This window comes from Cynocephalus volans, chromosome 2, assembly GCF_027409185.1.
Source record: "Cynocephalus volans isolate mCynVol1 chromosome 2, mCynVol1.pri, whole genome shotgun sequence".
In the NCBI taxonomy this organism is placed as follows: domain Eukaryota; kingdom Metazoa; phylum Chordata; class Mammalia; order Dermoptera; family Cynocephalidae; genus Cynocephalus; species Cynocephalus volans.
This window is the reverse complement of record NC_084461.1, coordinates 225,380,697-225,407,383: the sequence shown is the minus strand read 5'-3', so window position 1 is coordinate 225,407,383 and position 26,687 is coordinate 225,380,697. Positions and strand designations below refer to the sequence as shown.

Sequence of the window (26,687 nt, the reverse complement as noted above, 5' to 3'; positions counted from 1 at the left end):
GGGATGGCCCTGCAGGAGGAGCTTGGCTGGGGGCTGTAGCATTGTTCCGGTGGGACAGTGGGGGCTGCTGGAGCAGTGATGGGAGTAGTGAAGATCAGAGAACACACAGGAAAGTTCTGCTCAGCAGGGGCAGGGACGAGTGGAACCACGGGCCACCAAGGACAGAGGCCCTGGCTCTGGAGGGGCACGTGGGCATGGGAGGTGTGTGATTTGGGTGGTTCTGTGGGACTCTGCACAGAATAAGGAGGAACAAGAGCCAGAGGCAGGGCTTCGAGAGTACAGGGCAACTTCTAGCCCTTAAAGGGGTGGGATTCTCTGGGTGGACAGTCTACTAAATGACATCTCGGTGGGCAGAATGTGAGCTGCATTTCACTCCAATTTCCTTCTGGGATCAACTGTGCACGTGTGGACAGCTTCTCATGCAGGGGCCAGGTGGGCCCCACCAGAGGAGGGAGACCCAAACCGCAGCCTCCGTGCAGAGCTTGGGGGAGCTTATAGAGGAGCAGGACCCCCACGGAGGAGGGCCAAGGGGCTTTTGGAGATAGTTGAGCAAGCTTCCAGTGGCTGTTTTCAAAGCCATATATTAGAAAGCTGAAATGGCCTGTGTGGGGAAGTCAGGGCTGTATGAGAACTAACAGAAGGGGATGGAAGGGGACAGAAGGCACCAGAAGACTAAGAGTGACCCTCGGAGTTTCTAAAATACCAAAGTCGAGTTCTTTGTAGGAATTCTATATCTGCCGTGGCAAACACAAGAGAGCACTAGATATTTGCCCTGTGGCCCCCCAAAGGGCCTTCTAATGGCTGCCCTGTGGGAGAGCCCCCTACCCACCCAGACACATCAGCACCCCCTGTGAGAACAGCAGTGCCCACCTGGGAGGGCCTGGAGATCTCAGATGCAGGGCACTGTGTGGGCAGGGTGACTGTGGATCTGCCATCAGCTACTTCCCTTACTGTGTCCAGGCCCACTGTCTCCTACCCCAGCCACTCGACAGCCCTGCTCCTGCTGGCTGAGACCAGCAATTCAGTGACAGTTCTATTATGGGCAGCTCTAGCAGCGGAAATGACAGTTTTGACCATCTACTCTAAACACTTCACCCATTATGTCTTTTATCGTTGTAGAAATTTAGCAACATATACAGAAGTAGAGGAAATAGTATTAAATCCCCATGTATCTATCCATCACTTAACTTCAACAATTTTCAACTCACAGCCAATCTTGCCTCCTCTCTCTCACTACCCACTTTCCCCCTCTGCACCCAATAATTTTGAAGCAACATCCCAGACATCATAAGATTTCCTGTGTTAATGTTTCAGTATACTTATTTTCTCCTGAAAGAAATCATGAAATCCAAATACAAATTGCAGAAAGGAAAGCAACTGTGCGGAACTGGAAGGCTTTAGCAATCCTTGTGGGAGTGATCAAGCTGTTCCCGGCCTTACTTGCTGGCACGTTTGTGTGTCTCTTGCTGACGAGGGCCAGTCTCGCTGAGGCTGGAGGGGTGCGGAGCCTCAGAGCAGCGCCTGCAGTCCCAGGAGGAAGGGCTGGAGGTCTGCTGCGACACAGCGCGTTCCCGCCTGGTGCTGCGTCTCCTCTGTGTTCAGGGCTGAATGGCCCTTGAGTGCAGCGCTCCGACTTCACTTCCCAGGGATAAAAAACTCATAAGTCAGGGAGCCCCAGTGGTGAGAACAGATTTTTGGAAATAGAAAGTATGGGCTTTAAAATGAGAAAGTCAGTGGTAGAACAGAGGGTGAGGGCCGAGGAAGTCAAAATGCAGCTGCAGAAACAGAAAGCAGAATTGTAAGAGAGGCTCTATTATAAAGGATCTCAGGTCAGAGACTTTACAGAGGTTGTGGGAAATTAGAAATATCTGAAATTCGGACGATGTCACATGGAATATTTTTACTTAAACTTCTAGTAAGTTTAACATAACGTTTGTGGGCAAGAGAGAAAGGACTTCTCCAGGAGAGAACTTTGGAAGCAGGTGGCCTAAATTTGGGAGAAAATTAAGGCCTATGAGGACATCTAAAAGTCTAGGGGCTGAGGACCTAGAGTTCTCACTGGCATGGCGGGAGAGGAGAAAGACCAGGTTGTGCCCACAAGTCAAGAGAAGAGCAGGTTGGAGGGACAAGTCATTGAAAACGAGAGGAAAGAGAAGAAGCCTCAGAAATCCCCAAAACACAGACTTTGTAAGCAATCGTGATGCTGTGTTGGTGGTGGTGGGAGAAGTCTTGTGAGCAAGTAATTCAATGGAACTGTCATTTAGAGGAATAAAACCACTTGGAAACAAATGAAAGTATGATTTTTAAAAAATAGTACCTTGAAAAGTATAAAGTGCTTCACTGCCATGAGTGCTGTTATTTAGACCTTCTGCTAAATGGAATCTTGGTTTCCTTCATGGTTGTGGGCAAGGCTGCCAATGACCTATTTTCTCTTGATATTTTTCCCAAGATAGCTGACCCTACAAATGATGCCACTGTCCCCAGCGTGGCCCTGGAGCTCTTCATTATGCTATCTGGGCTAGGACTATTTCCAGAAAGGACTACCATTTTCCTCTGGTTGTGGTGGTATTCTGGGGCAAGGAAGAAAGAGAAAAATAATGAAGTTCTGATATTTTCTTTTTAATCCTCAGAAGTTTCCTTTTTCACTTCAACAAGAAGTAAAGTCTATGTAGCATTTATTGTAGTCCCTGGTCTTGCAGGCAGCTGTGCTCTGACATCTCACCCAGAATGTGTGAGCAGGACTTTTTCATAGATCACAGTGTCTAGGTGATGGGGGTAGAGGCAAGCCACTGTAGAATCATGGAAATGTGGCCAGTCTGGGGCAGTGGGGAGGGGGTGACTTAGCCCTTTAGGTTTTCTTCTGGTGGTCTGGGCACTCAACCAGGGCCATCTCTTTCATTTCCTCTCTTTCCTTGACTAGCACGCACATGCATGTGCACACATGCATGCATGCACACACACGCACACATCCCATTTTGCAAGCAATTGATGATAGAATCCACCCATCACAGCAGTGAGAAGTGAGCGGGAAGAACTTCATCTGCACAGGAAACTTCATGCCAGACTGAACAGGGACAGACAGCAGAGGTTTTGGAAAAGCAGCAGAATGACCAGTGCAGCGTCAGTATCCAGAATAAGGATAAGGGCTTATCACAAGGGCTGATAGAAGACAGAGGCCTTTCTTTTACCATTTTAAGGAAGCCTCAATTGTCACTAGTCTATCACAAGTGTCTGTTACAGGAGTTTGAACAATAGGTGTAAATGAACAGAGCAAACACTGATACCTTTAATGATGTTTCTTTACCAAGTGCATCATTTATGAGACATCTTTGTCTTCATAATAGAAGGATAATTAACATCACTAATTATCTAATTAAGTTCATTAAGCATCCACCAACAGTGCACTGTGAAGTTGACATTATGTTCTACTGTCAACAAATGCTTTTGATTTCTTTGGAGGTAATTAAAATGTAAATTAGCATGCAATTATATGCACAGGGGAAGTTTTGAATCTGATATTCATTTCAAAACTGCTTAGAGCAACAGTTTTTGTTTTGTTCCTCTTCAATAAAAGCAGTCATTTTGCCACTAGTGGTATGTATTAACGTTGCCATTCTGCTGTTCTGTTTGAATCATAGAGAGGTCATAGTACTATGTGACATAGAGTGTTTAGTCGATATATGTGTCACTGTGCTTTGTGCTTTTTTCTTAATTGTTTTATTTGATATGTTTGTTTATGTTTGTGTCCTTCATATTTAAATATCACAACTGAAAGTTTTTTTCTGAAAAATTTCTGTGACTCATGTCTTACATTCTCTAGCTAAGCTTGCTCTTTAAAGACATTTTAGGGTAAATCTTTTAATGTATCTTTTCTTCCAGGTTAGGTTCAGGGAATATAACCAAGGATTTGCTGAAAGCAGGTAACATACGTTCCCCTACTTACACAGGAAAGAGAAACTTCACGTATCAAACTTGTGGTCTAGCCATCCTTGGTTGCAAGTGCGCTTTTTTCTGCTGTCTTAGGGAAGCCTCTCAGTTTTGGATGGAATGAGCATGTTGTAGTGCTAAATAGAGTAACCTTCTGAGATTAGGATGCAGCCTGGAACAGCACAGACCCGGGACATCTGCTGGAAAAGAGGCCCCTAAGATAGAAGACTCAAAGCTTTCATTCTTTGAACAGTCCTCATAGGACCCTGGAATGTTCATGTTTTACTAAAGCAGACAGTCAGTGGGTGTGATGTCCACTCTGTCATCTTCCACATGAAGACTTTGGACCACTTGAGCACTGAGCTGAAGTGACCTGATCCAGGAGAAGAGGAAAAGTCTCCGCTCATGGTACCGAGCACTGTCAACTCCTTTGTGGATAATTTTTCCAGGGATGGATTTAGGTAGTGCTGGATCCAGACCCGTCAGTTTTGGATGGAGATTTCAGACAAATGCAAAGAGAATATAGAGGCCTAAGAGAAACTGGCCCTTGTCCCCTTCAAAGAATTACTGTCAGAGCCTAGCTGTGAACAGAGCTGGCAGAACCACTAACTGCTCATCAGTTTGGGTGCAGACAGACATCTTGATGGTCCCAGCAGGAGAGGCTGGTCTCCTTGGGAGTGGGGGTAGGCATGATCACTTCACAATGACTGCTGGTGGACATGAGGCTGGCTGGCCTGCAGGGTGCAGTGGCGTCAGTGCTGGAAACACTGGCCTGCACCAGAACCAGGGCCCCACAGAGATGGGCAGTCTATGGGGTGGGCCCTGACTTCTGTCTGAGCTCTGTGGTCTACGTGGAAGAAGGATACCTTGTTCTCATTTGTCCACCCAGAGGGAGCTCCTTTTGCTTGTTCATGCAAAAGACAATGGCTAGGCTAGCAGAGACCCCGAATGGACCAAGGAACCCCGCTGCTAAAATCAGATGATGCTGATCTTCTAATGCATAGCAGGTGTCTACCTCAGCTAGCCAATAGAACTTTCTCTATCAGAACTGTCCTCTCAGAGGTTTGTGCTTAAAGATTATCTTAAAACATAGTCTGATGTATCATGACTTGAGAATGCAAAGCCCATGCATTAAATGAATAATCAGTAGCAACAGTAACTCATTCCCCCCATGACTTGCTTGCAGTCCTGTCTCCTGGTAGTCACACCTGTAACTGTCACTAAGGGATGATTCTGTTACAGCGCTCCACCGTGGGCTCCATCACCTGAGGGTGGCCCAGAGACACCTCTCTGACTGCTCTTTTGGTTATTTGGCTTCACAAGAAATGGTGTCACAGTTGGTTTGCTTTTGGCAGCAGGAACAGAGGTTATGCAAGTTCCATGAATTGATGAAATATTCTGTACTTGAGTTCCTGACCGCAGCCTGTTGAAAGGTGCATCGTATCTAACTCATGCTTTGAACAGCTCCTAGAGACCAATGCTCAGTTCCTTCTCCAAAGACTTCTTTCCAAACAGAAACATCTAGTCTGAAAAAGTTAGCCAGACTTCTCACCTCCTTCTGCTGATTCTCTTTCCTTTCTCTCCCATATTGACTAATTTTATTATGACGTCAGGCTGTCTGTATATGCTACATATGATGGTTGTCATTGTGGAAATATTTCGGGTAACTGAAGGTCCAAGTCTGTAGCTCAACGCACAGTATTTTAATGTACATAAACACTCTTTCATATGCAACTCAACAATACATGAGTTTATTGAGTAGGCATCACATTCCTTGCTAAGAGTATAGAGAAGAGTAACACACAGTCCCTATACTTAAGGAGTCCTTATAGCCTGACTATTTATTCCCCAATTTATATGACATCCAAGAAGAATCACAGTAGATGGGTTTCAGGAAAAAATATGCACATGTCAAGGTTTTGTAAGTTAAAATTGATTTGAAATTAATTTAGGAATCTGGCCATTTAAAGGAATCCTGGGTTGAATCATTTTGAAAACTAAATATAGTCTTTTATTTTAAAGGACAGTGATACCCAGAGATTAATTTTGAGGTTCAGATTTTTGAATATTGGATTTCCTAATGTGAGGTATACCTGCCATTTGAAAACTAAGTTGGTATTGGAAGAAGGTATCATCATCCCGGGAAATTATGACTGTGGGGGAAATACATGTTTATTTCTCTAGATTTCAATATTTAAAACTTAAATGTATTCATCAATGCAAAAATGCTCTAGCGTTCCAGAAGACAGAAGTGTCCCAGACTATATAAATGATAGGACGGCAGATGGTCGTGGAGTGGAGAATCGGTCTGGGGCCCTCCTGATGCGCTGCTGCCATTCACAGCCCGCCGGCCCCCGCTCGCAGCCCAGCCGCCAGGCGCCTGTCGCGTGACATACAGCCGCGTCCTTGCCTTGGGACCCATCTATTATGAGAAACCATTTTGGTTAATTAAAAAAGTCTTTCAAAGTCTCAGAACAGGAAGTTCTGAAATTTTCTCCTCTTTGCCGTTGTTGATGGGGATTAATGAAAACTCAGCTCTCTGGCCTGGCAAAGAAGAGTTTGAATGCGGAGGAGAGGGTGGGGATGGCGGCAGCAAGCCTGGGAGTCCAGTCGCAGCAGCCTGAGCAGGGCGCTGGGGCCGCTCGGTTGCTGATCCATCTACCAATAGAACGGAGCGAGGAAGGTCCTCGAGGACAGCGGGGGTGCAGTGAGCCAGCCTGGGTGGGGCAGATCCTTTATTCGTGGACTTCTGCATCAGGACCTGCCATGCAGGTGGCGACAGCTGAGTGAAACGGTCAAGGGGGCTGCTGTCTGCTTGAGGGGAGCAGACTGCAAGCAAAAGTGAGTAGATGAGAAAATGTTAGAGTGTGTGAATGAATCCGGAGGAAATAAGTGATCTGCTAGAGCCCAACTGTGATAGGGTGGGAGGTCTACAGGGCTTCTCTAAAGGGGTGGTGATGAGCTGGGAGGAAGGAGAAGCTGTCCAGCCTCTGGAGGACCAGAGCTCGGTGAGGATCTGCTGGTTCGTGGCTTGAGGGAGGGATGAGCTTGTACAGTTGAGAGTAGACAGAGCACATTTGGCGGAGAGAGAGGTCAAATGGGGGTGTTGTCGGGAGGAGGGTGGCAGAACCCAGTTGCCAAGCACCCAGGCTCTCCAGGGGGGTCAGAAAGTTTGTCTGTGCCTACGACTCCATCTGCTTCTCCATCTCTTATCTCCACTGAACACCCTCCCTACTGATCACCCATTCCTGCTCTGCACAGTCCCTTCCACAAGGTTCCACTCACTTTGTTTGATTTCCTACCATTGGGTTAAGGCTAGGGGATAGTGACAGGAAAAGACACAGTCCCTGACCTGCAAGGCCCTCCGTCTAGGGCAGGTGAAATATTATGAAGTAACAAGAGGTGCCCAGAAGAGAGAGGGCCTAAGGTGGGTTTAGAGGAACTTGATCTGAGACTCAGAGGGGGAGGCGGAAGAAGGATGAGAGGGCAGATTGGTGGTGACAAAAGGGTCCCTTCAGATGCAAAGGGACAGTTGTGACCATCTCTGTGTTGTGGGCCAGCTGTGGAGTATTACTGGAATATCCTATCCAGTTTCTCTTAACTTCATTTCATGTGTTTATTTGTATCTTCACTCTCTCCCCGAAGGGTTTACAGTGCCTTTAGATGAGGTTGTCTGCAATAAAGTAAATAAATGAGATCGGGAAAAAAAATGATAGAAGAAAGTCAGTTCCTAGGTAGTAAAGATCATAGACATGCCATCTATAAAGATTTAGCACAAAGCATCAGCATGGCGCCCAGGTTTTTTGTCGCCACTGTGGAGTGTGAGGCTGGAGCATTCCCACATCTATTCCTTGGCCATCAAGCGACAAGCCCTGGGCTTGAGAACAGGGACTTGGTCCTGCCCAGCAGCTCACTCCCCAATCCTGCCTTCCTGCCACCCCCACTGTGAGTTTTTAAAAATCACATCTGATGATGACATGTTCCTGATCAAAAACCATCATTGGTTCCCACGCTGTCCAGGACAGACGCAGACCCATCACCGTGGAGTAAGAGACCCTGTGCGGCCAGCCCTGATGGCTTTTTCAAGTCCGTTTCCTGCCAGAGTCCTTCATGGCGTCTTTGCTCCAGTCGGGCCCAGAGTCATGTTTTGTAATAATGCACCTGTTTTCTTCCATCTCTCCCCTTGACAGAGAGCCTCCCCCTGCTATGGGACCAACTGCTTGCTCCTGTGCTTCAGGAGCACTGTCCCTTCTGAAAGCCCACTGAGCCCTCCCCGGCATGCCCCTGGGCTGCCCCCTTTGTGGGACAGTGATTTTCTTATTTAGCCCCCTCGGACAAGTGTCAAGTCCCTGGAGGGCAAGCTCTGTTCCCTGCTTGTCTAGACGGCCCTCGGGCTAGCTCAGGTCCTGGTCTAGAGCAGGGCTGGGAATCGTTGGCTGAAGGAGACTGTTGGGAGAAACCAGGCCTGTCTGTTCTTCACCCACAATGGCTGCATCTCTGAGGGCCCTTAACACTCTTCTGAGGGAAAGGTTGGTGCTGACCGGTTGCCTGTGAACCTCATGCCGCCCAGCAGTGGGCACCTAGCAGCACCGGGGTGAGCAGGTACGTGCAGTGTCCTGGAGGGCAGACGTGTCAGGGGCCCCAGGTTGCAGCCAGTGCTGTGGAGAGCACAGGCCAAGGGTCCCCATTGAGGCTGGCAGTGACCGAGCAGTTCTGTCCAGGGTGTCCTTGATGTTCTCCTTAAAGCCTAAAGAAGGAATTCTCCCCATAAAGTTGTTCTTCTCTCTGTGAAATGTCACTGGTCAGTGTCCGGGTGCCTCAGTGAGAGGCGTTATTTGGAGTGAACACTTTTATTAGTTTCCTAGAACTGCTATAACAAAGCACCACAGACTGGGGGACTTAAATAACAGACATTCATTTTCTCACAGTTCTGAAGGCTAGAAGTCCAAGATCAAAGTGCCAGAAGGGTTGGTGTCTCCTGAGGCCTCTCCCCTTGTCTGTAGATGCCATCTTCTCCCTATGTCTTCACATGATCATCCCTCTGTGTGTGTCTGTGTCCTAATCTCCTCTTCCCAAAAAGACACCAGTCATATTGAATTAGGGTCCACCTTAATGGCCTCATTTTAACTTAATCTCCCCTTTAAAGGCCCTGTCTTCACATGCAGTCGCATTCTGAGATACTGGGGTTAGGGCTTCAACATATGAGTCGCTCAGTTCATAACAGTGCCTCGAGCCTCACCATGTGCTCGGCAGAGGTGCTCCCATGGACTGCAGTACTGGGGAGGACCTCACGGTCACCTCTCGCCCAGACGTCTTCCGTAATTCCTAACCTCTGTCCCGCCTGAGGAGGAGTGGTTCTTCAAGAACATCACCTCTGAGGATGAGGCTTCAGAGACATGGTGAAGAGGGGCTGAGTTCAAGTAAGGCCAGCGAGGCAACAGCTCCATCTGTCTGAGCCTCGCAGGGGCCCTGACCCCCACGAAGGCAGGCAGAGAGGAGGAGGCGGCTCCTAGAGAAGGCTTGTACCTGCAGGTTTAGAGTGTGCATCCCTCGCCGCACCAGAGTGGTTCTTCTTTTTTTCAAGTAGTTGTTCTCCATGTACTCATGATGATTGAATTTAATAAAAACATCACAGTTCAAAAAAGACAAATTAGAAACCACCGTTCATCTTAGAAATTAATGTGTGAGTGAATTTAACAAGAGATGAATCGCTCTGTGGTGATCTGGTCCCTCTTCACCCACTCCAAGCACCAGTTGTTTGTCATTATTGCTGGAAATATGATTATTACTCTGGTATTGCCTGACATTTATTAGGAATCTGGGGGCTGTGTCTCCATAGCAGAGGAAAGTGCAATTATCTGGGCGCTCAGAGAAAAGAGCTTTCCCCGGCCTGAGTCATTCAGGTAGACGTCCCCCACTGACCCCTTGCCCACAGCTGTGGCCTGACGCAGAGCCTGTGTTGCTCTATCACTTGGCACGTGATGTACTTTCTTCATAACAAATGGCTAGTATTTCATGGGCTCATATAAGGGAATTATACATGATTTACCAACAAACAGGGAAGCATTTTGTTTGTTTCCCATTAACTGCTTCTATCACTGAACTAACACCAGGGCCCCGCTAAGAACTTGAATTCATGGGTACATGTGCCAGCCTCTGTGCAAGACGCCTCAGGAAAGCTGCTTGGGCAATTGCTGTTTACTGGGTGTTTCTCAATGGGGGAAAGAATGCCATTTGGATGGGTTTCAATGTGGCAGGGGGAGTGAGGGTCAGAATGCCCAGCCCCTGACCCTCTCTTTTCACAGATCTGTAGTGTCGTCAGCTGGTCCCTGACTGCATGGAGTGTTTCACTCTGTGCAGGGAATGACTGGCTCTAGAGAATTTGTCCCAGGAGAGGAGGTGTGAAAGTCGATGACTCCTTTTTAATCCCTCAAACTCATATTGCTGCCTCAACTCGCCAGGCCCTGGCCCATGCCCTTGAGGAGCTTGTTCCAGGGCGGCTGGTGGGGAACCCCGTCATCGTAATGCAGAGTAGTGCCCCTGCAGAGTTTACCTTGACCACGGGAGCCCCGAGGAGGCGTGCTGGAAAAGATGAGAGAATCAGTAATCATTACTGGTTTTCATGGAAACTGCAAAGTGCTCCTACACACGCGGCTCGCTCCAATGCCCTCTACGCCTGGCTACATGGTCCTGCTCATCAAGTCCCTCATCCTCTCAGCCTGCACCAGTGGGGGAGAGGCGACCCCAAATGAGAGTGACCAATGAGAACATGTGACCCCTGGGGTCAGGAGTCTCTCCCACATGGGCAGTTCTACTCCTGCCTCCATGAGCAGGAGCTCACCTGAGTGTCACTTGAACCTGTCTTTGGCCAGAGAAAGTCAGATGCTAAAGGAATCTGGATTTGGCACTAAACTCAAACAGCATGGTCATTGCTTTCCTTTATGGAATTGTTTATTGGTGAATATATAGAAACTTAAAAAAATTATGAAGAAGACGGCCTACAGGGGATTCACATATGAAACAGGGTTAAGTTTTAAAATCTATTCATAAAAAGGAAATCAAGTTGTCAGCAATACCCTTAAAATTCCCTTAAATTATCCACAGAGAACACTACCATTGTGGTTTTGTGAATTCCATACCTTCCTTCTGTATGTCCATCAGGCAGCTTTTACACCATTTTGGAGAGCGATAATTATTTCTTAAGTACCAAAAGAAGTGGCTAACTTGTGCAATTTAGAGGAAGGAGATTTACCAAAAAATAGTTGTTTTTAAACATGAGAATCATATTCGGTATGAAGAGCTGTTTACACCCAAGTGAGACTGTGGGAGATAATGTCTGGCTGAGAGAGCAGAGACCACATCCCCATCTCAGGTTCACAAGGGACTTGGGTTAAAGGGTTGAGAGATTCCCATTGTGTTTTTTAAAATAAACTTTTTGTTTTGGAATACTTTTCATATTCACATTTATCAGTTCCATAAACTCCTTGCTCAATTTCCCCTGAGCAAGGGGAAAATCTTATATAACCATTGTATATCTGTCAAAGCTAAGAAACGGACATTGGTACATTATTATTAATTAAACTCCAGGCATTATATTAATTTCACCAGTTTTCCCACTAATCTGGGATTCAATCCAGAAAACCACATTACGTTTAGGTATTATTTGTCCTTAGTCTTCTCTGGTCTGTTACAATTTCTTAGACTTCCCTTGTTTTTCATGACATTGACGGTTTGAGGAGTACTGGTCAGATATTTTGTAAAACGTCCATTAACTTGGGTTTGTTTAATGTTTTTCTCATCATTAGCCTGGGGCTAAGGATTCTTGGAAGGAAGACCACAGAGGTGGTGCCCTTCTCCTACACCACACCGGGGTGCTTGGAATCCCTGTAACATCATCACCGGCGATGTTAACCTTCTCCACGTGGTTAAGGAGGCATCTGTCAGATTCTCTACTGTAAATTTACTATGTTTTCCTTTCCCTACTTGGTTCTCTGGCGGCAGGTCACTAAGTCCATCCCACCCTCATGGGGGGTGAGCAATTAAGCTCTGCTTCCTGGAGGGCAGTATCTAATGCATGATTTGAAGATTTTCTGTAAGGAAGGTTTGCTTCTTCTCCCCCATTTACTTATTTATTCAGTCTTCTATTTATGTCAGCAGGGACTCATCCATATTTATTTTATAATTTGGTGTCTAATCCATGAAGCCCATTAAGTTACTTAGTTGTTCAGATCATTCCAGCCCTTTGCTCAAGTGTCCAGCTGCCTCACGCGCGCTCCTGTTGTGGCTCTTGGTCTCTTCTTCCTTGTTCACAAACATGTTTTAATGCTCTTCTGCTCTAACCCTTCCTAACATTTTTGGTGTGTGTATTACTCAGGAAGAGTTACTTATGTTGCAGTAACAAACACCCCAAATCTAATTGGCCTAAAAGAGCAAAGGTTTATTTCTCTCTTGTGCTACGAGTGCATTGTGAGTAGGCCAGGGACTGTGCCTTATCCTTACTCCGTGACACTGGCTCAGGAAGCAGCCACTATCTGGAATGTTGAGTGCTGCCATGGCCAATTTTAAAAGAGGGTTTAGAAAATTGCTTATAAGCCCTTCAAGCTTCTGCACACTTCTCCTTGGCCTAGTTCCAGGGTAGCAGGAAGTGCAGTCATGCCATGTACCTACAGGAGGAGAGAACTGGAAAAATTTGGCAAACAGCACTAATGACTAGCACACTGTATTTTCTTTCAGTTTTTCATATCTATACAAATATATATAGACTAAACTGTTGTTGTTGTTGTTGTTAGCATACTGTTAATACAATCTCCTTTAAAAAAATCTTGATATACCAGGAACCTGGTCCCATATCATTAAATCTTTTTTGACACCAGGGCTTCAGTGAATGGTGTATAGGTTGTGTGCAATGGCACCTGGCTAGGGTGGCAGAAGGAAACTAAAAATCTAGCCTCTGCTCTACCGTTCAAGTCATCCTTCAAGGTCCGAGACGCTGTCCACCCAGAGGGATGCCAAGGTGCTGCATGGGCTGGTGGCAGCCCTTTGTGAGATCATGATGCATACTATCCATCACAGGATGAACTCTCTCTCCATGTGCCAATAGTTAAATGGTTTTATTCTGTGCTACTATAAAAAAGGATGGCAGAAAATGTTGCACACTGAATACTTGTGCATATGTCTTTCAATTTCCTTGGGATAAATTACTAGCAGCGGAGAAGGTGAGTCAAAGGATGGAATGGTAGCAAAGTGCCAGCACATGGTGGACAGTGCAGTGGAAGACTTGGTGTCCCTACTACTGGGTTTAATCCCAGACCCAGCATGTACAGAGCTTGGCTGCAGAGGCCAGGACCTGGAACTTTAATCGTGTCACCAAGTTTCTGAGCAGGATCTGAGCTACTGCCTTCAGATATTGGCCTTTCTCATTTCTGTGATGCCATACAACTGTGATTACAGAACTAATGATGCTTTAAACAAATAAGTGTAATGACTGTCATCAGTGGACAGCGGGTGCTTCCTGTGGGTCGGCTTGGATGGGAGTGTTACCAGCAGCTGGCCAGCCCCTGGGGTGCCCCTGGCAAAGGTGAGCACCACCAGGCTGCAGTCAGCTCACCTAAAGGTGACCCTCCAGGTGGGGTGTGTCCCATTCCAAGATCTGACCTGTGTCCTGAAGCCAAACCCTTCCCCAAGGAGGCACTGGGAGAGCAGGGCACAGGCCCTTAACACCAGGTCTGTGTTTCCTCTCAAATGTCCAAACAGCCTTTGGAGGCCCTTTGTTCTACTTCAAAGGTTCTCAAGCTCTTTAATGCACTGGGAGTCGTTAAGCGAAGGCTATTTAGTCCCAATAAGTGATGCAGAACTCTGCTCTGAATTTGTCCCTGATCATGTGTTGCATTTGCTGCTATGCAGGCAGATGGGCCTCTGTCCTTGAACTGACTACAATCTCTTTCTTCCTGTCTGTACATCCTGAGCATGACAACTTTCCAGGGCATGAAAGGACTCAAAGGTCAGTGGGAAAGTCAAGTTTGCTCAGAGACACACAGGGTGGAAACACATGTGTAAATAGAGTCCAAGGACTCATCTTGTGACTCTGCTGCTCCCTGTATTGACGGAGACACTTATCCTCACTTGTCCTCAGTATCCTCTTCTGTAAAACAGGAGTAATCATAACACAGATTTGTCAGGAGGCTAAAGGGTAAATGTGATATGCACATGGAAACTCCTTTTCAGTCGAGTGCTGTGTGCATTTTGGTTGACTGGATGTAATGTTGAGAGAACAGACCAAGGGATGACAAACATTTGGGTTATCAATACTCTTAGATAATCCATTGATGGGTAAGTTCCCTCTCCCGTTCTCCCAAACCTTTGCCAGTCTGCACATGACCCCTGCTCAGCTCTCCTGGGAAGCACAGCCTCGTTGCCTCCCACTCCACCCTGGAATGGAAGCCATTGGGTGTGAACACCTCACTCTGCAATGCACCACTTACAGCCTCGTCGACTGCTGCATCATCCTCATGCCCTTGCATCCAGCTGCCAAGCATGCAGGGCCCTCGATCCCCGTTGCTCAGGTCAGCCTCTCCCAGGGCTGTGGCTCCCGTCCATTGTCCCGTCCTGGACAACTGCACCATTGGTGACCTTTCTTTTTCTTTTGCTTTTTGACCTGCTTCCTTCTGCTGGGATCCCCTCAGCCTGTTAACATTCCTGAGTGTTGTCCTTCCTCTTGTAGCTTGCGGCCCTCCCCCACCTCTTTTTCTTCTCTCCTTCAGTGTCAGGCTCCTGGGATGATTTGTCTGCACTCACTGCCTCCATTCCCTTATCTCTAAATCTCTAGTTGACCATTGCTGTGTAATCATTCCTCTGAAATGTTTCTTGCAGATATTACCAGTACCAATTTCTACAGACAAATCCCGTGACATTTTCAGGCCTTGTCTTACTGCACTTCTCTGATGCATTCACTGTGCTTAACCAGCTCTTGGTCTCCATGACATTTCTCTTTCTGATTTTCCTTAAGCCTCCCTAATTCTTCTCCTCCTGGCCCAAGCTTCACTGGTGCTCTCTAGGTTTCCCACCTTGTCTCATCAATCTTCTCCTGTACTTCTTCTCTTTGAGGGGTCTTATAATCTCTCTTTCTCTTGTTTTTGTGATCTCTGTTAATTTTTCTTAGTTTATCTAGTTTAATTCACTCCACTAAGCCAGGCAGAAATTTTGGAGTGATTCTTGTCCTCTAATACAGTCCCCGATTCCTGCCGACTTTACTTTCCATACAGGTCTTGAATGTGATTCTTCTACCTTACTCCTTACACCTTGGGAACTCTCACCTGCTTGGTCATGCTGGTGTGCTGGGGGCTCCTTACCTCCAGGCTTGCCTTCATTAAATGCATCCTGCAGATGGCTGCCAGAGCGAGCTATCAAAAGTGCTAAACCAAAAAATGGTGAAAGTAAAAAATGGAACCACATCAGGCTTCTATGTAAAACCTCTCATTCAAGACTCAGGTAAAGTGACATCTCAACCAGGGAGCCTTCTCTGAACACTGGCTCATGCCAATATCCCCTCCCGTGTTCCTCCTTTACCATGTCCTGTGTCATTATGTCACCTCAGTGTTAACATTGTCCATGTTAGCTCATAACGATTATCTTTTACTTTAGGCTCTACAAAACCAGGTATGGGGTTCATCTTTGTACTTTAAGTGCCTGGAAAATAGTAGATGCTCAATGAATGTTTGCTGAGTTTAACAATAGAAAGTAAATTTGAAGCCAGAAGTGGCATATCCGAGCCAGGGTGTAAACAACACTGGGCTACAGCTATCATAGTCAGTGTATTTATTTGAAGGGTAAAGATGATTTATAACTGAACTCATACAGCATTTTCTATAAATGTTAATTTTGAAGATACCATCTCAGTCAATTTTTTTCAACTGATCTTTTCCATGATTCCAATGTTTTGCACCCACATGGTCTCTTTGGGTGACCCTCTGCAGTTTACAAAGACCTTTCCTTATACTAAGTCATCCTAGCTTCATAACATCTCTGCAGAAATAGACGAGGGAGGTACTAGTAACCTTATTTAATAGATGATAAATTCAGCTTCAGAAAGATGAAGTCATTTGCTCATGTAATGTGGCTGGTAAGCACCCAAAACCAGGGTGTCTGGACATCTATGCATTCTACCTCTCACACTCTCGTTCTGCAACACTCAGAACAGCACGGAAGTCTCTTCATATCATGCTGAAGTTGCCTGCCTGAAACTCCCTGCCCTGGGCCCACTCAACCCCCTTGGGCCATCCAGACAAGGCCCATCCTGCTTAAGCAGGATAGCAATTTGCTCTTTGAAGGCGGCTGCTTTGCGTTCCCTTTCCCCTGAAGAGTTCTCCACTCCTGCTGCGTGTCTCCAGAGCAGCATATGTGAAAGAAGTCTGCGCTTTTGCCTTGGATGGAGAATTAGTCACATTTTTCAGCATTTTATGTCATTTGTGATGCTCATAATGATTGCTTTACTTATAGATGTGTATAAACAATGTAACAGCAATATTGGGGGAAAAAATTGCAAATGAAAAAAAGGAAAGGAAGAAAAAGAAAGAAACCATTCTATTCCCATTACTCCAAAACAGTAACTAGATTTTAAACATTACATTGTTTTTATATTTTTTAGTCTTTGCCAATAAACACTTTTTATTTTATTAAAGCATAATATGCCTAGAAAAAAGTGTTCGAATCACAAATAAATCTAAGAATTTTAACAAAATGAACATGTGACCATCACCCAGATCAAAAAATACATTAACACCACTCCAGAAGCACCCAACTCCATGCCCCGTTCCAGCCACCAGGCCCCTCTTCCCCAAAAGTAGCCACTCTCCTGGCATCTAATAAAATACATATGTTTTCCACATTTAAATTTTGTATAAATGAAATAACATACTCATACTATATGTATACTCTTTTGTCTGGCTTTTTTCTATCCAAATTATGTTTGAATGATTTATCTGTGTCATTGCATGAAGTAGTAATTTATTTGTTTTCACAGTGATAGAACAACAGTTCTCAATCTTATCATCTCAGGACCCCTTTTACCCTTATAAAAATTATTGAGGACCCCAAGAGCTTTTGTTTATGTAGATTATATCTATTGATATGTAGCATTTTAGAAATTAAAACAGAAATTTAAAAATAATGCATTTATTAATTTATTTTAAAATAATTATAAACCCATTATGTGTAAACATAAACAACATTTTTAGTGAGCAAATATACTTTACAAAGCAAGAAAAATTTGTGAGAAGAGTTGTACTGTTTTATATTTCTGTAAATCTCTCTAGTATCTGTAGGACATAGAAGAAGACAGCTGGATTCTCATATCTGCTTCTTTATTCAATGTTATAATTTTTTATTTTGGTTGAAATATAAGAGAAAAATCTGGCCCCCCACAAACATGTAGTGAGACAAGAAAGATGTATTTTAATAGAATTTTCAGAAAATTATAGATATTCTTTGATAATGCACCAAAACTCAGTAAGTAATAATTTCTTAAAGGATACCTGAAATCTTTATGAGTGAAATTTCTGCACTCTGTTACATTAACATTTATTGATCTATCTTTCACTTTGAATGGATATTTTAACCTGAATGTGATTTTGTAGCATGCACTGGAACATGCATGTAACATGCATTGGAAATATTGGTTCCCCTAGTTACATAGCTCTTCCAGTGTTGACACATTTCATTGTGCAATATGGAAAAATAGTATTCCCGTTGCCTCCAATCTTATGAGAAAGGTTTTTAGCTACTGGGAAACTGTGAAGCTCACAGAGGTAGATACAAGTTTTCCAAAATTCCAGTATTTGCTTGAAAGCTCAAATTTCATCTTTGGCAGCAAATACTGTCAGTCGTTTTATTTGAGATGACAGGCTCATGTTGTTCATTTTCAAGAAAATATTCAGATGTTAATAACTGTAACTTCTGTCTGCTCATCTCTCTTTCAAATAAAAATGATGTTCTGTGACGGAAGCAGCTAGTTCAGCTCACAAATCCAACAATTACGCAAGTGACTTTCCTTGAGATGACCATCAAGTTTCTTGATATTCAGAAGAAATTCTTTATGCAGACTTCCCATATTCACACAGACTATTAAAAGAAGTATATTCAAGGGTTGAGACTTTGAAAAATTAATAACTTGTACTGCTTCATCAAGGACATTTTTAAGTGAAGATGGCTTTTGCCCCTATGAGTTTCTGGGTGAGGAGCACATGCAATGACCAATATACAGCTGGTGCTGGCATCCTCACTTGTGCTGAGGGGCCAGTTTTACTCACCATTGCTTTTGGGCCATGATCACAAATGTCAACACAGTGGGAAAAATGCAATAAATGTTACAGTATTTTGAAAATAGTTCTGACTTCACAGACCCTCTGAAAGGGTCTCAGGAACCCCTAGAGATTCACAGATGACACTTTGACAAACATTACTATAGACCATTCAACATATAAATGTATCACAATTTATTTATCCTATTATATAAAGCCTATTATTATTAATATTAAAGGTTAAGTCTGCATATCCATTTAGTTGGCTGACTTGAATAGTGGAGCAAAGGCTATTAAAGTCTGTATATCCTCTTTAGTAAAATGTCTGTTCACATCTTTTGCACATTTTCTACTGGGATGTTTTCTTTTTTACTTGTTGAGGGTTTTTGTTTTTGTTTTTGTGGCTGGCTGGCACAGGGATTAAACTCTGGACATTGGTGTCAGCACCACACTCTAACCAACTGAGCTAGCAGGCCAGCCTTACTTGTTAAGAGTTTTTAAAATATATTTTAGATGCTAGTCCTCTGGTGGATATGTGACTTGCAAATATTTTCTCCCAGGCTGTCGCTTGTCATTACATCCTCTTCACATGGGCTTTGCAGAGCAAGAGTTTTAATGTTGATGAAGTCCAGTCCATCAATTTTTCCTTTTATGGATGGTGCTTTTAATGTAAAATCTAAGAACATTTTGCCTAGCCCTAGATCCCAGAGATTTTTTCCCAAAATATTTATAGTTTTATGTTTTACATTTCAGCCTATGGTCCCTTTCGAATTAAGTTTGTATAAGGTGTGAGACTTGGGTTCATGTTTTTGGCTATAAATGTCCAATTGCTCCAACACATTTGTTAAAAAGCTATTCATTGGATACTTTTGCAACTTTGTCAAAAGTCCGTTCAGTATACATGTGTAATCTGTTTCTGGATTCATTGGTCTATGTGTCTGTTCCTCTCTCAGTATCACATTCTTGATTACTGTAACTGCATGTCTTGAAATCAGGTAGAATGATTTCTCTCATTTTATTCTTAATTTTCAAAATTGTTTTACCCCTTCTAGTTCTTTTGCCATTTGATATAAATTTTAAAAATAATCTTGTCTATACCTACAAAAATTATTGCTGGGATTTTGATAGGAATTGTGCTAAGCCCACATATTGATTTGGGTAGAAATGATACTTTCAATGCTGAGGCTTCCAATTCATAAACACGGTTTGTCTATCCCTTTGTTTATATCTTCTTTGACTTCTTTAATCTGCATTTAGGAGTTTTCAGCCTATGAGTCCTATACATATTTTGTTAGATTTACACCTAAGTATTTCATTATTTTTGAGAAATCAAAAATGGCATTTTTAAAAATTTCAGCATCCATGTGTTTATTGCTAATATTTTTAATATTAGCACATCTTACCACGTTTTGTTTATCTGTTCATCAGTTGATGGACATTTGAGTTACTCTTAACTCACTACTGTAAACATTTCTGTGCAAGTTTTTGTTTGGATGTAAATTTTTGTCTTGTTTTTAGACTGGGGAGTGGAACTGCTGGGTCAATGATAACTCTTTGTTTAATCCTTTAAAGAACTGCCAGACTGTTTTTCAAAGTTTTACCCCATTTTACGTTCCCAGCAGCTGTGTATGAGAGTTTCTATTTATCCATGTCTTCATTATAACCCTCTTTATTATATGAAGTTTTGATTCTAGCCATCCTATTTGGTTGGCTATCTCATTGATCTCATTGTGTGTTTTATGTGTATTTATCTGATGACAGATAACACTAAGTCTTTTCAAGTGTTTTATTAGCCATTTGCATGTCTTTGGAGAACAGTCTATTCATGTCCTTTGTCCATTTTTAAGCTGGGTTATTTTTCTTTGTATTATTGATTTCAAAGAGTTCTTTATATATTCTAGGTACACGTCCCTTATCAGATATATAATTTATAAATATTCTTCCGTTCTGTGGGTTGTCTTTTTGCTTTTGTGGTAGTGTCTTTTGAAGCACAAGTTTTTACTTTGGGTGAAGTCCAGCAAGATGTTTATCTTATTATTGGTATAGTTGGATTTATGTCTGGCATTTTACATTTTATTTTCTATGTGTCTTACGTCTCTATTTCTTTTACTACTTTCTTTTGCATTAAGTGAATATATTATAATGTAGCATTTAAATTTTTTTTCACTATATGTCTTTTTTAGTTATTACCTTAGTGGTTTCTGTAGGTTTAGCATATACATCTTAACTCATCAGAAGGCACTTCAAATTTATGCTAACTTAGTTCCAGTGAGATATAGAAATGTGACTCTGATATAGCTTTGATCCCTTCCCTCTCTTTTTGTGGTATTATTGTTACTAGCCCCAAAATACATTTTTATAAATATTTCTTTGTATAATTTTATGTCTTTTAAATAAGCTAAGGAAAAAAAAAGAGCAAATATATATTTATGTCTTTTGTTATGTTAAGGTGCTTATTTATTTATTTATTTTGCTTCTCTTTCTTTGTATCCCATCAATTCAAATTGCCATCTGGAGTGATTTCCTCAGCCTAATGCAGCTTTGCTCCCACCCATGAATTGCTTTTTGTTCATGATTTGAAGTAGTGGCGAAGTTTTCAATTTCATTACAATATGGTTATCAAATTGATCTGGTACTATATATGAGAATATCATTCCTCTACTTCAGTGTCATTTTTGTCATTAATCAAGTGATCATAGTCTTTGCAATCTGTTTCTGGACCCTTTCTTCTGTTCGCTTGTTTGTTCTTTTTATCTTTTGACCACATCAGTGTCATTCTTGATAATTGTAGCTTAATAATAACTTTTGATATCTGGTAGTGTAAGAACCCCAAAATATGTTCTTTAAAATTGCCATAGATTAGCTCGCTACATTCTCATCTATATTTCATTATTATTAAGTCTATTTTTTAAAAATTGGTGTGATTTTGATAGATATTGCATTGAATCTATAAATCAGTTTGGAGAGAAGTAACATCTTTATAATGAGTCTTTCAATCCTTGAACATGGTATATCTCTCTATTTGCAAGGGCTTTACTTTTTTCTTAATGATGACTTACAGGTTTTTTTGTTAGGAAATATGAACATCTTTTATTACCTTATTTCTGAGTATTTGATATTCTTAATACTACAGAAAATATTATATAATTTTCAATTTTTGTTTTTTTATATCACCATTAACATAAAAATATGATTAGGTTTTGTGCTAAAGTTTTTAAAAATTATAATAGTTTATGCGTTTTTTATTTTATATGTACAGAATAATGTTTACTGTGAATAATTTTGGTTTTATTTCTTCTTTTTCACACCTTATATCATTTACTTCTATTACTTGTTCTATAGCACTGGCTAATATCCTCATTAAAGAGTTGGATAGAAACAGTGGTAGACATTCTTATCTCACTCCTGATTTCATGGAAAAGCCCATATATGTTTCTGCAGGTTCGTCATAGATGCCTTTTACCAGATTAAGGAAGTTCTCTTCTACTCCTGATCTGCTAAGAGTTTTTATTCTTAATAAAAATTGCATTTTGTGAAATGTTTTTCCTACGTCTTTTGAGAATATTATGTGATATTTTTCCATTAACTCATAAATATGGTGAATCACATTGAATGGTTTTCAATGTTAACACAAACTTGAATTCTTGGAATGAACCCAATTTTGTGGTGATTCATCATACTTTTTATATATTGCTGAATTCAATTTGTTTTTCTTCTTCAAGGTTTATCCCCCAGTGCTTGCCCCCCATTTATATTCAGGTCTGGAAATTTTTTGTGTGGGAAGAGGTTTATTTATAAACTTAGTTTCTGTGATAGATGCTGGATAATTCAGATTTTTTATTTCTTTTTGTATCAACAGTGATAAGTTGTGTTATCCTGGAAATGTGTCTCGTTCACTCAAATTTTCAAGTTTTTAAACATAGTATTATTCATAATGACTTTTTTAATGTTAAGGGGATTTGTAATGATATCTTTTTTTCTTGTTCCGGCTCCTGGTAATTTTTGCCCATTTTCATTTTTTCATATTAGACTTTCTTGGGGATTTTAAATGTAATTAGCCTTTTAAGAAATCAACTTTTGGCTTTAATTTTTTTTTACTATTTTTATATTCTACTCACTAATTTCCTTTCTTATTTTTATTATTTATTTTCTTCTACTTTCCTTGGGTTTAATTTGATTTTTAAACTTCTTCAAATATAAGATTAATTTACAGGCTTAATTATTTCTAATAAATAGTATTCACAATGACATATATTCCCAGAAAAAAAATAGTTTTGGTTATATTATATATGCTACCTTATGTCATATTTTCATTTTTATTTAATCAAAAATATTTTCTAATTTCCATTTTGATTTCCTATTTGACCCATGGATTACTTAAAAAGTATTGCTTAATTTCTAAATATTTGAGAATTTTCTTTTTGACATTGTTTCTATCTTAATTCTATTATGTTCAAAAATATACTTTTTATTGTTTCAATCATTTGAAATTATTTTACACTTGCTTCCTGTCCCATCATGTAGTCAATTTTAGTAATGATTCCATTTGAGTATTCTGCATTTTTTCACCTCTACTTTTTAAAAAAATGTTTGATTTAGGTCAAGTTTGCTTAATATGTTCTTTAAATATTCTATATCTCTATCTTGTCAGCTTGTTCAATTAGTTACTGAAAGATGAGGTAACATCCTTTATGATTGTAGATTTGTTAATTTCTCCTTTTAGTTCTGCCATTTTTACACATCACATATTTTGGAGCAATGTTATTCAATGCTTCACATTTAGAACTTATACTTTGCTGATGTATGGACCACTTCATCATTACTAACATCTTTTTTTTATGTCTGGTAACAATTCTTGCTGATATGGTTTGGATCGTACTCCTCCAACATGCATGTTGAAATCTGATCCCCAACGTGGCACTGTTGGGAGGTGTTGGGTCATGGGAGCAGATCCCGCACGAGTAGATTAATGCCTTCCCTCTGGGGTGAGTGAGTTCTCGCTCTGTGTTCCTTCCAGAGAGCTGGTTGTTAGAAGGAGCCTGGCACCCCTCCCACCTCTTGCTCTTCTTCCTCTCTCCCTACGTGATCTCTGCACACACCAGCTCTGCTTCCACTGTCTTCCAGGAGGGGAGGCAGCCTGAGGTCCTCACAAGAGGCAGCTGTCCCAGAATCGTAAATGGGATAAACCCCTTTTCTTTATAAATCATCGAGTCTTAGGTGTTCTGCTATAGCAACACAAAAAATGGACCAATGCACTTGCCTTAAAGTGTACTTCGTGTGACATTTGTATAGCTATTGGATTATTTGAGTTAGGGTTTGCACAGCTTATCTTTTTCCATTCTTCTACTCTCAACTTTCTGCATCCATATTTTCAAGGAGAGTCTCTTATAAGCAGTGTTTTCTCAGGGTTTGCTTTTTGATACCGTCTGAATTGGTCTATCTTTTATTTGGGGCGTTTAGTTCATTTACATTTGAAGAAATTAGTGATATTTTGAGTTCAAATCCATCTGTATGCATATTTTCTGTCTGTAAAATGTTCTCTTTGTTCTTTTTTCTCCTCTTCAACATGTGGTCAACTATTTTATCATTCCATTTTACCTTTTACTCGCTGAAAGTTAAATATTCTTTTCTTATGTTTTTAGTGATTATTCTAGAGATTACAACATACACAATTCCTTTATTGGAGTCTAATGTAAAGTAGCCTCTTTTTTCAAATTTTTAATTAAAGAAACTTTGAATACTTTCTTTCATTTATCTCATCCATCTTTAGTTATTTTTCATGTATTTTAATTTTTCATGTACAGTATTTCAAGTCCCATCAGATATTGTTATTGTTTCCCAAAAGTCGATATTCACTTAGATATACTAACATATTTGCCTTTCCACAGCTTTTCAGTTATCAGTATTGTGTTTTAATATAGAATCATTTTCATTTCACCTGAACAGCTCCTTAGGTGTGTCATTTAGTGCAGCCCTGCTGGTAATGTGCTCTCTCAGTGTTATTCGCCTGAAAATGGTTCATTTTGCCTTTATTTTTGAAGGATGTTTTTACTGGGTAGAGAATTTGAAGTCGGCAGTTACTTTTTTTTTCACCACTTGAAGACGTTTGTTATCCTCTGGCCTCTGCCATTCTTACTGTTGCTTCTTTAAAGATAGTCTCAGTTTTTCTCTGTCTTTTTGAATATGTTTTCCTTGTCTTTTTGAATATTGTTTCCTTGTCTTTTTTTTACAGTTGTACTATCATGGGCTTATGTGTTGTCTTGTTTGTATTTTTCTTGTTTGAGAGTTGTAGGATTGCTCAAATCTGCAGCTTCATACACTTCCTCTGTTAGGGAAAATTCTCAGCCATCAGCTTTTCATGGATTGCCTGTGACCCGTTCTGATCCATTCCTTTTCTCCTCCCCTTTTGAGACTTCAATACCACATATGCAGGACTCTTTCTCCTTACAACATATGTCTCTATTTCTTTTTCATATTTTTCATACTTTTGGCTCATCATATTTTAGCAAAGATATTTCTGCACATGTATTAATTCTTGTACTGTTCATTCTGTTAAACCCATCTATAGAGTTTAAAATTTCAATTAATTTATATTACAGATATAAAATTTTTATTTGATTAATTTTCATAGATTATACATCTCACAGAATTCTCTATACTGCGCTTTTTAGACCATATTAGTTGCATTATTTTAAGTCCCATGTCTGATAACTCTAATACCTGAATATATGTGGGTAAGGTTTTATTGTCTGTTTTTCTACTGGTCCTTTTTATGGGCACAAGAAGTAATTTCTGTTTGACTGCTGAACATTTTGTATAAAGATTCTAGAATAGAGGTCCCAGGTGAGGTTTTCTTTTTCCAGAGAGGTCTGTCTTTGTCTTTTAGCATGTAGTTGGAGTAGGGGCAGATCACTGTAATACAAATAGGGATTGAGCTTGTTGGAGGTGGGTTTCAGCCTTGTAAGGCCTGATCTATTTCCAGTCTTCCTTTATCCATAAGGTGCAGGCCTTTAGAGATCCCACCATAAAGCCCTCCTCCTGTTGGTTTTTCCAAACTGAGATTGCTGGAAGCTTTTCCTGTTTTCTAGACATCTTATGTCATAGATGCCTTGGTAGGCCTGGACTCTAATTTTTATCTCCCCTAAGATCTCCACCTAAGACAGCCGAAACATCTGTTAAGCTTCCTGCTTCTTAGCCACTACTTTTTGCTCAGCTTTTCAGCCTCTTGTGCTACTTGAAAATTTGCAAATATCTCAAGGGCAATAAAGAAAAAGAGCATATTGAGCACACCTCAGTGAGTTTTCCTTTGCTCCAAGATCTTGGCTTCTCACGTCTTAGCTCTCTTGGTAGCTCTCTGCTATCTTCAGGCAGATTATTCAAATCTAGAAATTTTTGCAGTTATTCTTGGGAAGAAGGTTGAGCTACTGCAAGCTAGCTCATCAAAAATGGAAGTGGAAATAACCCACAAATATGTAAACATGTATGTGAGCATGCAGTGGAGGTGAAGTCTTCATTTGTGTGGTTGTGACTGATCTGATGATAAATCCTGTAACCATTATTTCCTCTGACAATTAGCTGGAATGGAGAAATTCTAATCTAAAATCAACTATCATTAAGCTGTGACTTGTCTTCTCTCTTCTCCAGGGTTTTGTGTCATGTATAGAGAACTACAGAAGAAGAGGACAGGAGTTATATGCATCTTTATACAAAGACCATGTACAGGTAAAAAACCAAAATGTATCCTTTCTCTACACAGAAGACTAAAATCTAACTTGAACCTAAAGAACTGACTGCTAATAGAACACAATGTACCTTGTATTAAAACCTTATCAATTATATTATTTACTGAGCAATTCTCTGTTCTAAAGCCTATGCAAGGTATAGAAAATGCAGAGATTATGATGATACTGCTCTGCCTTGAAGGTGTTTAAAATTTATAGAGGGGACAAAGAGTAAAGAAACACAATAGATCAGGGTGGTGAGGCCAGTACTGGGGTATTCTTTATGAGGACTGGATTAATGGGGTATAGAGAGCTATTAGTGTGTCTAGGGTGGGGCACTAGGGGTCAAGAAGAGCCAAATATGGTACCAAGTTCTGGGAACCAGAAAACGCACTGATAAGCGGAAGCCAAGTCACCTGGTCTAATTGCCCCATGTAAGTTCACTTGGGAGCCATGACATGCATCTAGGAAGAGGGGTTTATGAGACAGGCAGCCTGCAACCAGAAACATTCTAGCAGCATAGCCTTCCAGGCTCTCCTGAATAAGGTGAGGGGAGTTGACCAGATGTGGCAGGTGTGAGAGAGGTGGGGGTGTATGACGTGCCCTTGGCCACTGTCAAAGTGATCGGCAGGCATGTCTGGTTTCTCCACCTGTACCAGCCACTCTTTCACAGACTCAAATTTGGACAAGGGTTTCGCATGGGCACTTACCCCATCCCAACACTGCAGACTGCGCTGCTCAGCTG

General features: G+C 41.5%; 1 protein-coding gene across 1 annotated transcript in view; it reads left to right on the top strand.

The window, feature by feature from the left end:
* The window catches only part of WDFY4 (WDFY family member 4), a 265,260-nt gene that overhangs the window by 128,652 nt on the left and 109,921 nt on the right, over positions 1-26,687 (top strand). Inside the window, exon 39 of the mRNA XM_063086948.1 lies at positions 25,866-25,943. Within this exon, the coding sequence (XP_062943018.1) occupies positions 25,866-25,943 (78 nt within the window). The remainder of the gene's footprint in view (positions 1-25,865; positions 25,944-26,687) is intronic.